The sequence below is a fragment of the Misgurnus anguillicaudatus genome, chromosome 6 (assembly GCF_027580225.2).
Source record: "Misgurnus anguillicaudatus chromosome 6, ASM2758022v2, whole genome shotgun sequence".
NCBI classification, from domain to species: Eukaryota; Metazoa; Chordata; class Actinopteri; order Cypriniformes; family Cobitidae; genus Misgurnus; species Misgurnus anguillicaudatus.
Genome location: NC_073342.2, coordinates 3,066,190 through 3,080,419, shown reverse-complemented (window position 1 = coordinate 3,080,419; position 14,230 = coordinate 3,066,190). Strand labels below are relative to the sequence as shown.

Sequence of the window (14,230 nt, the reverse complement as noted above, 5' to 3'; positions counted from 1 at the left end):
TTCTGGATTACCCTTATAACCTGTTTGCCTGGATTGGACTGCCTTCTGTTATTGATCTCCCTGCCTGTCTCTGATTACCCTCTTGCCTCACGTTTTGGATTTGTTTGCTAGATTGGCCTGTTTTAATAAACATCCGCAAATGGATCCCACTTTGTCTGCGTCCTCCTTACAGATATAAATATTCCTGTAGACATTTCCTGGGATAGCATTTGTAATGCTACTTCTGTGGCACAAAGGGAGTCTCTGCATGAGAGTGCCCCCTGGCATTCGGATGTGCTGGGATTTCACCGTAATTCATTCAAATTCATTCATTGAAAAAACGCGCATTTGCACGGTTAATCGTTACACCCCTAAATGTAAGTACAGATTATTTGCACACTGCAGGTCATCTATGGAGTGTCGTGTCTGTTGTGGTGGGGGGCTTTTTCCCACCATTTTTGTAGGTGTTACAATAAATAATGCCACTAAGAGGTAGGTTCAATATATTTTAGGAAGGGAATGGCAGTGAAACATCAAGTGAAGTAAAGCATACTCGTCATTTCACATTACACAATCCAGTAAATTACATAAATACAGGAGCAGCATATAGCGGACTCTCGCGGCTGTAGACAGTAATGTTGTCTCTTGCCTCATAAATGTCAAAATTAATTCATACTGACTTCCAAGGCGCACCTGACTATAAGACGCAGCACCAGCCAAATTATGAAAAAAAAATGTGGCTTATAGACCGAAAAATATGGTATACCTGTCTAGACAGTGATATCACCCCACCATTTGGGTAGTCACAGCTACAGTATAACAACATGCGCTATGTGAGAACAGAAAGTGACCACTTCTATTGTTAAGCCCAGTTTACATTTACTTCACTTCATTTACATTACGGGTGGTTTGAAACAGTATAAATTGTCAAGACTGATACTGTTCTGTGTTCAGTCTGACTCCGCTAAACCCAAAGTATTTCACATGATTTGTCACCACTGAAATAAACTTCTTTATTAAGAACTTCAACATACTTTCCACTTTAAGCATTCAAAGCTCTTTAACACCATCATTTTATTATTTTCTTTTAAAGACTTCCTGTCATTTATTATTTCACAATAACTAATCTTGTGTCTTTCAGAGCAGATCCTGAAAGATATATGCTCCTCTATGGCTCCACTGATTTTTATATTTGCATTTTTGTGACTTTGGAATAAAATGTCCTAAACTTGAATGAAATGCATCATAAAATATCCATGTTGGAGTATAAACGTAATTTAAAGGGGCCATGTCACTAGACTTTTTTAAGTTGTCAAATAAATCTTTGGTGTCCCCAGGGTACATATGTGAAGTTTTAGCTCAAAATACCATATAAATAATTTATTATAGCATGTTGAAATTGCCACTTTGTAGGTGTATGCAAAAATGTGCCGTTTTGGGCGTGTCCTTTAAAATGCAAATGAGTTGATGAAATTCAAACACTGATCACAATAATGGTGGTTTGTTGCAATTAAAACTCAATTGTGCTTTTCTCTGTACTAATTGGCAGTGCCGTGGTTGGATAGTGCAGATTAAGGGGTGGTATTACTATAATAAGAGCTCCTTATGACATCATAAGGAGGGCCAAATTTCAACGACCTATTTTTTCATGTGCTTGAAGAGAATTGTTTACCAAAACTAAGTTACTGGGTTGATCTTTTTCAAATTTTCTAGCTTGATAGAAGCACTGGGGACCCAATCATAGCACTTAAACATGGAAAAAGTCAGATTTTCATGCCATGGCCCCTTTATTGTTTTCTCTGTAATAATGTAACCTGTATAATGTGTCGCCTACATATAAGGAGGATTTGATTTAGGTTTGCTCAGCTGGGTTTTTTATGTTTAATGTCTCCCACACGATGATATGAGGCAGAATGTACTGTAGAAACCAGGCAAAATGAAAAGGTTGCAGAAGTGAATAAAAAAGTGCCAGATTATTAAAACTTATTTAAGATGGTGTCACAGTAAAAGCCCAGTAAGAAAAGAAAACATGTTAACTTGAATTTCTACTCATAAGCTGACACGTTTTTCAATCCGTTAAGGTAAAACTTTGGTGAAGATAAATCCTGCGAGTAGTGTGTACAGCATAATCCCTATTCAGGAAATAAAGAAATCTGTAATGCCTAGAAAAGCAAACCTGTTGCCATTCATCTGGGATAGCATTACCACATTAATTGTTGAAATATGTTGCTATATTTCGGTGATATACAGTATTGAGTGTGGATCTAACACTCACGGGTAGCCCAGCTCCATGAAGTTGTTCCAGATTTGTTTGAACACCATGATTACCCCCATTTGTAGGCACAAGTCAATCAGACAACCACTGGGGTGACACTGAGAAAAAAACACCAATAAACACATCATGAACATATCTCCTGGTTATGATTATGACACTGTGCACATTTGAGCTGAAAACAAACAGCAAATAATCCCTGAGATACTGTGTTGTTATGAGCAACCACATAATAATGATCGTGCAATTATGAGGTAGCCTGCGGTGAATAATGGCCAGTTTTATTCAATTCTCATAGCAGTTATCTAACCGAGGCTAAATATTGATATGGGTACGTTGATGCAGTCAAAAGGCAATAATAAATGAGCGGGACTGCAGTCCGTCTTATCTCACCAACCTCCTCCATCCTCCATCGGTTAAACAGCTTATTATAGTCGCCCGGCCTGCCAGCAAACCTGTGAAACACACAATAAATGCAGTTACAGATACCATTAGCATTGAAATTCAATTAGCCATGCTATAATAAGAGAGGGGTTTTGTGTCTGCGTGTGCGTGTGTATACAGACTGTGAACAAATCTAGCTTCTGAAAAAAGCAAAGCTCAAGTGCAGCAAATGGAGACAGCACAAGCATTAGTAATAAATACAGAATTGATTTATTCTTGAAAAACAAACAACAAATCAATTAAAGGTCCCACTCAATAAGAAATGTTAAGATGGATCTGAGCACTTACCTTCCTAAAAAAAATGCTATGTAGAAGGTGGAGCTGTTGAGATTGACAAACTGGAAGAGGAACATCTTGAGGGCAAAGCTATTTTCCCATTCGGACTCTGTCCTCGGGTGTTCTAGACCGCAAGCAAGAGAAACTTCAACATTTAATCATGCTTTAATGATCCACAAGCAGCACTGCAGGCTCTTATATGCTGTTAGGGAGATGTGGACAGGTTCCCACAGTTTGCGGTAATATTTTAAAGTGGGACTGAAGCAGTCAGGCAAGCTTTTATTATTAAGTTAATTGACTTCTACTCTAATCAAAAAGTATCTTTTATGTTTATGCTTTTTATTTGGATTACACTCTTTTACAATGTTTCATTGCTTTAAGGAGCTTTGCAAAATTTGCAAAATGTCATCTCTTTTAAATATGAAAATAATATTAACCGATGCTCTCTGCACACATGATATGTTTATTAAATACTTTCGCTTTTAATCTGCTTAACTCTTTTCCCACCAGCGCTTTTTTAAAAAAGTTGCCAGCCAGCGCCAGCATTTTTTATGATTTTCACAAAAGTTTAACCCTCTGGGGTCTAAGGGGTTTTTAGGGCCCTGGGGAAGTTTTGACATGCACTGACATTTGTGCTTTTTTCAGTTGCTTAAAAACATATAAATGGCAAAATTCTCATAACACTGAGTTCAGCACAAACTGGGCTACAATATTATATGATCAACATGTATGTACATGTTTGTATTTTTGAGAGAAAAATGTTTATGCGTGGTTTTTGAAAAAGCTAAATTTTTAAGTCACTGATACAAGTCCACAAAACTCATTCTAAACATGTTTTCCCAAGACTTTTCAAAACAGGATCTAGTAGTCTAGAGTTTTTTCTTCAAAATGATGTGAAAATCATTCGGCCTACTCATTCACATAAAGCAATATATTGATATACAATTTCTAAGACACTTTTTCCTGGGAAAGGCTGTATGCGTGGAGGTGGGATAGCTCCTGAATAATCAGTGATTGACAGCTGAGGAACAAAAGAGTTGAATAATGAGCCACATAATGAGCCTTGTGGGGATGTTCAACAGGAATGTAACTTTCTCTGTAGTAAAACCATGATAAGGTTTACTTGGGAATTTATAACAAAAAATTAATGTGTGTATATATAGAAATATTTTCTATTAATTTTACAAGTATACCTTTAAAAAACATAGTAATCATAGTAAAGACCATCGTAAAAATGAACACAGGGTAGTGTTTGGTTGGCCAGCGAGAGTTTTACTTTTGTGCAGTAAACAGCTCAAAATAAAAACTGCCTATTGTTGTCTGGACTCTTATTTGTGTTTTTGTAATCGTTATAGTAGAAACACAACAAGGGACAAGCGTGTAAACGTATCAATGTTTGTTTACAGCCACCGCCATTACCTCACGTGCTGATCATGAAAGCAGTATGTGTGCACACGCGAGTGATCCTGTGTTTAATAAACTTGCTGTGCGGAGATATGCGCTTAGACGCAACTAAATAAGGATTGTATTGTTTGCAATCGCGTATTTTGTGAATGAAAAACAAAGAGCTTGCGGCGCCTGCGCCGAAGTCGACCCCAGAGAGTTAATGCCTTCCAGAAAAAATTTATAATTTTAAATATATAAACATAAAATGTATCAAATGAAAGAACAGACCCTCTGCTTTCAAACAAAAACAAAAAAAATTTCATCCTACCTTTATTTCTTCTCTTTTTATCACCTCTTAAATATGGGTAGGTTTCTTCAAGAACACCAACTTTTGAGCAAAAAGCTGAGATAATTACATTTTTTGTGAAGGACTTTTGAATGTGATTAGATGCAGAGCGATGATCAAAACATACACAGAGTTTGAACAGTTTGCCCTAAGGGGTTGCTTCTGGGTTTTATAAGTTGGGATACTATTGGAAATACAGATTGCCGAAAAAACTCATCATTGGCTGGGAAGCGTTTTCATTTTAATTGACGAGTTAATCGGGGTAAAAGAGTTAATCATGGCATCAGGCCATTCAGAAATATTGTTTTTTTGGCAGAATCCATAGAGTCTGATCAACAGAGGTGTCAAGTAACGAAGTACAAATACTTTGTTACCTTACTTAAGTAAAAATGTTGGTATCTATACTTTACTGGAGTAATTATTTTTCAGACAACTTTTTACTTCTACTCCTTCCATTTTCACACAATTTTCTGTACTTTCTACTCCTTACATTTTAAAAATAGCCTCGTTACTCCTATTTTATTTTTTATTTTTTCATTCCGGCTTGTTATGGTTAAAAAACCTATCTAGATAAATTGCGTCATCCGGATGAATGTGATTGAGGTTGAATGAAAAGCATAAACATACACCATCCCGACACCCTATTGGTTTGTACGCGATCCCCGCGCCCCCACCTGACTGCAGATGATCAAAAGTGTGTTTCATAGCGCTGCGCAGAGAAACATAAAAGCACCGCGAGAGCATTTAGAAAGCATGGGGAGCAGTTTGCTCTTGCGATACTTTGATATCATACGCTATCCGTTTGTACAGTAACACACGTCAAAATTGATAGCCACCTATACCAGGGAATACCAGTATTCTGTCTTCAAATGGTAAAGAAAAGTATGAAATAAAACCCGGGCATCACTTTCAGGGCCGGGTTTCCCAAAAGCATCGTAAGGCTACGTAGATCATAAAAACAACCATACGAATCATCTTAGTATTACGGGCCGTTTCCCAAAAGCTTCTTAACTTAAGTATCATTTAAAAATCATCGTAGATCTACGAGTGCTCTGGAGTAATCGTTCATTCATAACTGCATCATCAGACAACAGGTCACCTGCAGGACAACCAGCAAATTGCACTCCTGCAATGACAATGTTTTATGTTTTGTAATGTAATGTTTTAAACGTATATTTATTTATTGGGTTCTTCTTAGTTTATTTGTTTAAATTACTTTAATATATTTAAAATTCAAATTTAAATGACTAAACATAAATTAATAAAGAAAGAAAACGTATTTAGTACAATTTTGGTAAAAGTTGGTACTAGCAAATTAATAAATGATTCCTACCAATTGCTGCTATAATCCATCTACAGTAAAACAAAATTGAAGGGAAATGGCATCTAATTAAAGAAACCAAATAAATATTTACGCTACAATGCAATAATCCATAATAATAAATAAACATAGATAATAAACAATAAATAATAATAATAATCTAAATTATAATATAAAATGCAGAAGGCATTTCGGAGTGGGACGGACGAGTCCTAACGAAATATGGAAAATAATATTTAATTATGCACAAATTATTAAAACATTAAAAAACTTATTGAACAATAATGAAAAACATTATAAAAAATATTAGTGCACATCGGCTGAAAATCATTAACCTAAACAAGCTTCTGCTACGAATTTGAGTCAATCTATTGGTGACATTTCAGCACTTGACAAAGGGATAGTGACTAAGTAGCACTTAAAACCCAGCTGCGAGCGATCGTTTTATGTGCATATTTGGGAAACGCATGTAAACGAACAACGAATGTTCATTAAGTAGCTCGTAGAAAGCGCTCTTAAGTGCTAAGTAGGGATGCACTGAATATTCAGCCGCCAAATTTTTACACTTTTACTTGAGTAAAAAGCTTAAGTTGATACTTCAACTTCTACAGAAGTCTTTTTAAACCCTAGTATCTATACGTCTACTTGAGTAAAAAATGTGAATACTTTTGACACCACTGCTGATCAAAAATGCTCATTTACAAAAAAATGTCAGATGCACTTAGAGGGTTTTGCATCCAAGCTTTTAAGATAGTATTATTGCAAATTGTATTGAAGACCTATAGGTCAAAACATTGCACTATTAAATTATATTTGGAGCATTTTAATCAGTGTTCAGGCTTCTTTGTTGTTTTTCTGTGATTTATTATTTGTTGCCCAGCACCTGAACCCAATTTTGGGTGGTTTGGATGTGCAGACCTTTTCGCATTCTTTGACTCTCATAAATAGATTATAATCTAATGAAATAGTACATACTTTTCATTGACTATCAAACATGTTCTCAATTAATATGATAAATAACAAATCATATTAAACTAGAGCCTTTCCATCTCACATGCCTTTACCCACAGTACATTAACTACTAATGTCAGCAGTCTCCCACTAAGCATGTCAACAAGGCGACAGCAACAAGGAACCGAAAAATCCACAAAAATGACATAACAAATGCAATAAATAGCCATTTAAATAATAACACGTTTTGGTATACGTTTTATACCAAGGGTGCCACCATCTAGCAGTACCACAGCCTCTGACATCACAGGGTTGGTTGTCATCTCTAAATTCAACAGATACAAGAGCAAGGAGACAAAGTTAGAGAAACATGAAAATAAAAAGCAACAGGGCAACATCAAAAGCGAGGACATTTAATGGTAAACGAGTTGTCTTTTGATGCCCTGTTGCGGTTTTTATCTTTCTATCTGACCTCCACTGTCTGCCTTTAAGTTTCTCTACCATTGTATCTGAACTCAGGCAGGACAACCAACCTTGTGATGTTAAAGGGATAGTTCGGCCAAAAACGATATTAAACCCATGATTTACTCACCCCCAAGCTGTCCAAGTTGCATACAGTATGTCCATCGTTTTTCAGATAAACACATTTTCGGATATTTTAGAAAATATTTTAGATCTTTCAGTTGATTAAATGTAATGTTACGGGGTCATCTTAGACTCAGGAGAGAGTATTAGCGTAGTGTACGCACTTTTCTTAGTGACGTATGACACATTCGGAGGGCGGGGGGACAGAGCAGCAGCAGAGAAACCTCCGTAAGCTGCGTAAGCGCTCATCCTGAATGCGGATGACTCTAAAATGGCGGCGCTACCGGAAGGTATTTAATTACGTTAATAAAATTTTAAATATGGATATTTCTACAACAACACCACACGGATTACCCACAGAAGACCTTTGTTTATCATCCTGGAGCCGTTTGGATTTAATTTGTGAAGGATGGACGCACTTTTTTGGACTTGAAGGTCTTGGACTATGGCTGGACCCCGTAATATTACATTTAATCAACTGAAAGATCTAAAATATTTTCTAAAATATCCGAAAATGTGTTTGTCTGAAAAACGATGGACATATGCAACTCGGACAGCTTGGGGGTGAGTAAATCATGGGTTTAATATCGTTTTTGGCCGAACTATCCCTTTAAAGGCTGTGGTACGCCGGCCTCCTTACAAAAGCTATAACAAAACACTTTTGTTATGTAAGTTTTGATTAAAAAGGAGGTCCATACTAAAAGCTTGACTGACGGCTTTATTCCCACTTTAAATCAATAGTCACTTTGGAGGAATTAATACTTACCCAGGTTTGTAAGTAGATATGCCACTTTCTCATAGACCTGTTAGGTAAAAGAAAATGGACAAGACTGAACAATGTTTTACTAACTACGAAACAAATTTAACCCATGTTTTGTCCCCCTTCTTAAAAACATTAGAAACCATCACATAAATTGTAATAAATTTAATGATTATCAAGAAAAAAAGTATTGGGTTTAAAGGAAAGTATTAGGCTCTTTACTGGTATTGTGTTAGTTTCTATTGGAATGGTGTTATCTGGTGGACAGGAAGTAATAGATCACCATTAAATCCTACAGGCCCAAAACACTTTTACAATGTTTTTAACTGTAAACAACTGCTAGTTCATAATGATATTTTAATGGAAGCCAATACAATTTGCATTAAACCCTTTAACATTTCTGTGAGCGTTTCTATGGTTTTTAGCAGGGACATGAATATGTATTGGAAGTTCGTTAGTGCCAATTAAACAGTTTTCTTGTTTGTGCCTGCATGAAACACATTCATCCCAAAACTATAAACACAATACTGTAAACACTAACCACATTAAGAGACATGATGATCATAAAGTTAATGCAAACTCCAGTGCCTGAGGTGGCAAACTGCCAGTTCTTCTTCACAAACTCCCACTGGAAGGAGGCAAACTTCTCCATGGCAATGAGCCGGAAAACCACCACGGCAAACACGGCTGTCAGAACTAAAGAGATCTGCGACAAGATGGAGTGTGTCAGAATACAATGTGATATAAAGAACATTACATGAAAGAAGATATTTCAGGACTGGTTTAAAAAAAATGAATTTTCAACTAGTGAAGTTATTATGCTAATATTATGCATTTTGACAACCACCCTTTCATGTACCAGGACCAGGAAAGGGAGACAGTACAGTGATTCTTATATCTTTAAAAACATTTCACCACCTAAAACTTTATCCATCCTAATCATGGACCCTTTTTAGGCACTCAGAAACTATAGCAACCTTATAGCCTACCTAGTAACACCCTAGCTACCCAGAACATCTTACTAATGTGCTAAAACCAGATCAACTCACAACCACAGAGCAACACACTGACTACCCAGAAACCCCTAGTATTTGCTTAGCAATACTATTAAGAACATGTTAGCAACTCCATAACAATATCCTGGCTCTCCACAACAATCTAACATTGCAGTAATGCGTTTTGTGTGAATAAACATCCCTCACTTTCTTCAGTTTAAATGTCATTGTCCTATATACTCTTTTCCTATGTAGGTGATGTGTGCATAATAGCCCCATATAGTCACATAGAACACCAAAGCACCATGCTGACCACACATAAGCATCACAACAGCAAATTCTGACAGGAAGTACAACTTCCTTTTTTAAAGGAATAGTTCACATAAAAATGAAAATTACCCCATAATTTACTCATCATAATGTCAATAAACAGATAATCCTAATGGAGTTGTATGGATTACTTTTTTGTACTTTTCAAAAACCTACGTATGCATCACAAAGCTAAGACCCAGGATATTATTTATTTAAAGGAACATGCCCACATTTTAGGAATTTGGCTTGTTCACCGTATCCCCCAGAGTTAGATAAGTCCATACATACCTTTCTCATCTCCGTGCGTGCTGTGACTCTGTCTGACGCAGCCCCCGCTAGCTTAGCTTAGCACAATGACTGGAAGTGAATGGCTTCAGCTAGCATACTGCTCCCAATAAGTGACAAAATAATGCCCAAGTAGCAGTGCTTTGCCTTCTGAGAATATAGTTCCCAGTATGTATACTGTTAAAAGATGTCTGTGTCTCATATGACCTTGTTATTTGTACATGGTCTGACTATACAAATCACAACACATAAATAGGAAAATGTTTGCATTATTTTGTCACTTATTGGGAGCAGTATGCTAGCTGAAGCCATTCACTTCCAGTCATTGTGCTAAGCTAGGCTGGCGGGGGCTGCGTCAGACGGAGTTGTGGCGCGCACGGAGATGAGAAGGGTATGTGTGGACTTGTATAGCTCTGGGGGATACAATGAATAAGCTAAATTCCCAAAATGTGGGCATGCTCCTTTAATATACCGTATTTTCCGCACTATAAGGCGCACTTAAAAGCCTTTAATTTTCTCAGAAAATGACAGTGCGCCTTATAATCCAGAGCGCCTTATATATGGATCAAGGCAAACTCCGGGTCAATGTCAAAATGCGGAAAATACGGTACCTCTAATCGCTTCTCGGCGGCCGGCTCGCGCGAGGACGCTTCTCGGCGGCCGGCTCGCGCGAGGACGCTTCTCGGCGGCCGGCTCGCGCGCTTACGCGGGTATCAGACTATTTCATTTACAACGTGTTTACTGAATTATTCCCTTAAACGTTTGGGAGAAGAGTGAGCAAGCCTGGGAGATATTGTTAATATGCACATCAACGTTTGAACAACGTCACCATTGTGAACTGAGTTTTCAGAAAGCTTAATAAAGTTTGACTTTATCTGACATTCCCATTAGCACAGCTCCATCTAGTGGAGGCATAACGCAAACCCAGTCAAACGTTTGACTGCAGTATCTTACTCTATGCGCCTTATAACCCGGTGCGCCCTATATATTAAAAAAAATTCTAAAATAGGCCATTCATTGAATGTGCGCCTTATAATCCGGTGCGCCTTATAGTGCGAAAAATACGGTACCTCTAATTGTGTTTGGTTAAAGGAAGTAAGTCCTAAACACCTAGGATGCCAATCAGGTGAGAAAATGATAGTGCTAATTTACATTTTCCACTGAACTAGTCCTTTAGGTAGCTCAGACTTGAACGAAAAGGGAGAAAACTATCTAAAACTCAGTGGTGGCTGGTGACTTCTTTTTTGAGGGCGCACGATGCGAAGCTCGTCACGACATGTATGCGCTTCGTCATTTCAAAATATGTGTTCGGCACGTCATGTGAACCATGTGCATCATGTGTCATGTCAAAATAATTGCCTGCTGCAGACGCTTCAAAGAGGGTTTATGATAAAAGAGACGCTCGCGTTTGCCAAATACACACGTAATCAGAGTTTGCTGTTAAGGGAGTGTCTTGTGAGTATTTTGTGAACGTGAGCGTCTCTTTTAACATAAACCCTATCGACATGTGCGCATGGTTCACATGACGCAAGGAACACATATTTTAAAAAGACAAGCAACACACATGACACTCCGAACACATATTTTGAATTCGCGCCCCTCGGAAGAGAAGCCACCGGCTGCCACGGCTAAAATTGAAAACAATAAACTCAATAACAAAAATCTAACATGGTTTTCAAATAAACAGCATTCTTTCTTAGCAGTTTTTTTTCATTTGGGTACGATGTGTATTTGATTTATTAAGTTATAGTAGAATGTGCATTAATAAAAAACTGCATATATAAATAACTAAATTACCCCCCCCCCCTTCTTCTTGAGTGTTGGCTGCGAGTGCAGACACGAGTAAGAACATTGAAAGAAGTCCCAAAATTGACTCCAGAAGGATGATAAATGCATTTTGAGCACAGGTTTCCCACTCATTTATTTCATGTCATGGAGCGAGTCGCACCCGGTGCCCTTTAATAGTATTAAATTATGTTTACTAATGAAGTTGGGGATTAGCATGTTCAGATAATCAATCAATTTCACACAGGTGGATCACATTCAAATAATCAATTCATTTTGCTTCTAAGAATTATATATTTCTCACATAGTTGTAGATATATACAGTATATCTCATTTATATTTATTTTTCTTTATTTTTGAACTCGGAGCCCTCCCTCACACTGCATGCCAAATATGTGCACTTTCCGCTAAATTCGAATATACTTTTATTTAGCTGCGAACTCTTGAAACATTATTTAGTATTTACACTAGTCAACATTTGAAGTGGATCAAAAATGTTCATAAAAGTTGTCTAAAAATTTCAACAATACCCATTGTTGTCTAAAGACATTCGCTGCATCCGAAAACTCCAGGCAGTGACTCGTACTTGCCTCGCTGCCTCATGAGGAATTTACTTCGGAGGCATAAAGGCAGCTCAGAGAAAGACTTTCGGACACACTTCAAAGGCAGCGTGTTTGAAATATAAACAGAGAGCGCCTTTGTGATAACTAATCACATATTTGAAAACTACAATACTAATTTCTCGCTAGAAATGCAATTCCCTACGTTTCCCCCTAGTGGACGCAGTTCTACTACTAGAAGTACTATGAAAAGTTGCCTGTATCCATTTTTGTGTCTTTAAACGCTCGTTTTTTGGGGTCGACAGCCCATAAAAACCTATTTACAGATTAAACTTAAAAACAGAATAATACCTAAAAGCTGCTGTGTGACAAGGTGTACATCTAACACGCCAAAAAAATAAATAAATAATTCTTTATAAGCTGTCGACTTCAAAAAACGAGCGTCCAGACACAGAAATGGAAACAGGCAACTTTTCATAGTACTCCTATTAGTAAAACTGCGTCCAATAGGGGGAAACGTAATCGGCGATCCACTTTATTCTCCTTAAAGACTGGGTTTTACGGCTCGACAGCTTATAAAAACTTATTTCTGTGTTCTTTGGCTTGTTAGCTGTACATATTGTCCCAAAGCAGCTTTTAGGCATTATTCAGTTTTTTGTTATAAGCCAGAAATGACAAGGAGGCGGCCTTTTGCAATACAAAGTCAATGGAGACTGTTGGATCGCTTTCCCCCCCGGTGGGCGTGGTTTTCAGGTTGTGACGCGCTGCGCTCTGTCTCTATTAGTAGCAGGGGCGGCGTTTGCGTATGGCAGGGTATGGCAGTTACCATACCCTAGCATTCAGAAAAAACACCAGAAATCAACAGGCTATAATGATGCTCATTAAAGATCATTTTAAATATTTTCAGTAGAACATATCTAAACATTGGTACATCACTAATAAGGATCATTTACACGTGTGTTCGACTTCATGCTATAACACTGGAACCGACAGGCGGATGACATCAACGTGCCGCGAAAGCGGTTTGAAATCAAACTCTTCTGATGATTCCTCGACTCACCCTCGCGGTACTTTGACGTCATCAGCCTGTCGTTCTTGCTGCGCAGCTTGAAGTCGAACACAATCTATAGTGAGTTTCGCGCTGCAGGAGGTCTCATGATGACCGCTGCTTTTATAATCTGTATTTTTAACATTTAAACAAACTCGCGCTTTGCATATTGCATATTCCAGAAGTAATGATTTGCACTGTGGATAAATAAACATGTTCTCTTCCACTGGGAATTGTTGCACGCATTTTTGTCCACTTGTGGAATAAAAACTGCACGATGACAAAAGGTAAGACTTGTTTTTGCATTTAGCTCTGTTATACTAAGAGTTTTATTTAGTGTTTTAGTTGGATATGTGTGCTCTATCTATCACATCATTTAAAAGTCTTTATTGTGTGTTTAGTGGTTTTGGCGGTTGTCGTGACAAGATTTGTGAAGGGATGTCATAGTATGTTTTGTTTTGATATTATCTTGTTTTAGTTTATGTGTTGCTGGAGTTGTACTTAGTTAAGAATTATTTGAAAAGCATTTTAAATAACCATGATTTCTATTGTTCTATTGTTGTTGTTTTTTATTTGCATTGCTTCCGTATTCTTGTCAGTAAGTGTACATCCGTGCAATCGTAGTATGATTTTGTACAGATTGGTGGAGTTTGTACACATATGTGGTTATAGATTCGTTATTTGAGAATGGCCTTCTTGTACGAAGAATTTTTGCCAGTTGTTGTGAAAAATGCATTAATGACAGAATTAAACAAGTCATTAAACAAAACGTAAATAGGACACATGCCGTTTCAGATGTAAATATGATGCCAATATGCAGTGGTGAACAGTAACGAAGTAAATGTAATTCGTTACTGTACTTAAGTAGTTTTTTCGCGTATCTGTACTTTACTCAAGTACTTTTATTTTGGGAGACTTTTACTTT

General features: G+C 37.3%; 1 protein-coding gene across 5 annotated transcripts in view; it reads right to left on the bottom strand.

The window, feature by feature from the left end:
• The window catches only part of ano3 (anoctamin 3), a 96,658-nt gene that overhangs the window by 10,788 nt on the left and 71,640 nt on the right, over window positions 1-14,230 (bottom strand). For all 5 annotated transcript variants that reach the window (XM_055192858.2, XM_055192860.2, XM_055192861.2 and 2 more), the window contains 5 exons: window positions 8,862-9,026; window positions 8,327-8,363; window positions 2,984-3,095; window positions 2,649-2,706; window positions 2,255-2,352 (listed from right to left, as the gene is read on the bottom strand). In XM_055192858.2, the coding sequence (XP_055048833.2) occupies window positions 2,255-2,352; window positions 2,649-2,706; window positions 2,984-3,095; window positions 8,327-8,363; window positions 8,862-9,026 (470 nt within the window). The remainder of the gene's footprint in view (window positions 1-2,254; window positions 2,353-2,648; window positions 2,707-2,983; window positions 3,096-8,326; window positions 8,364-8,861; window positions 9,027-14,230) is intronic.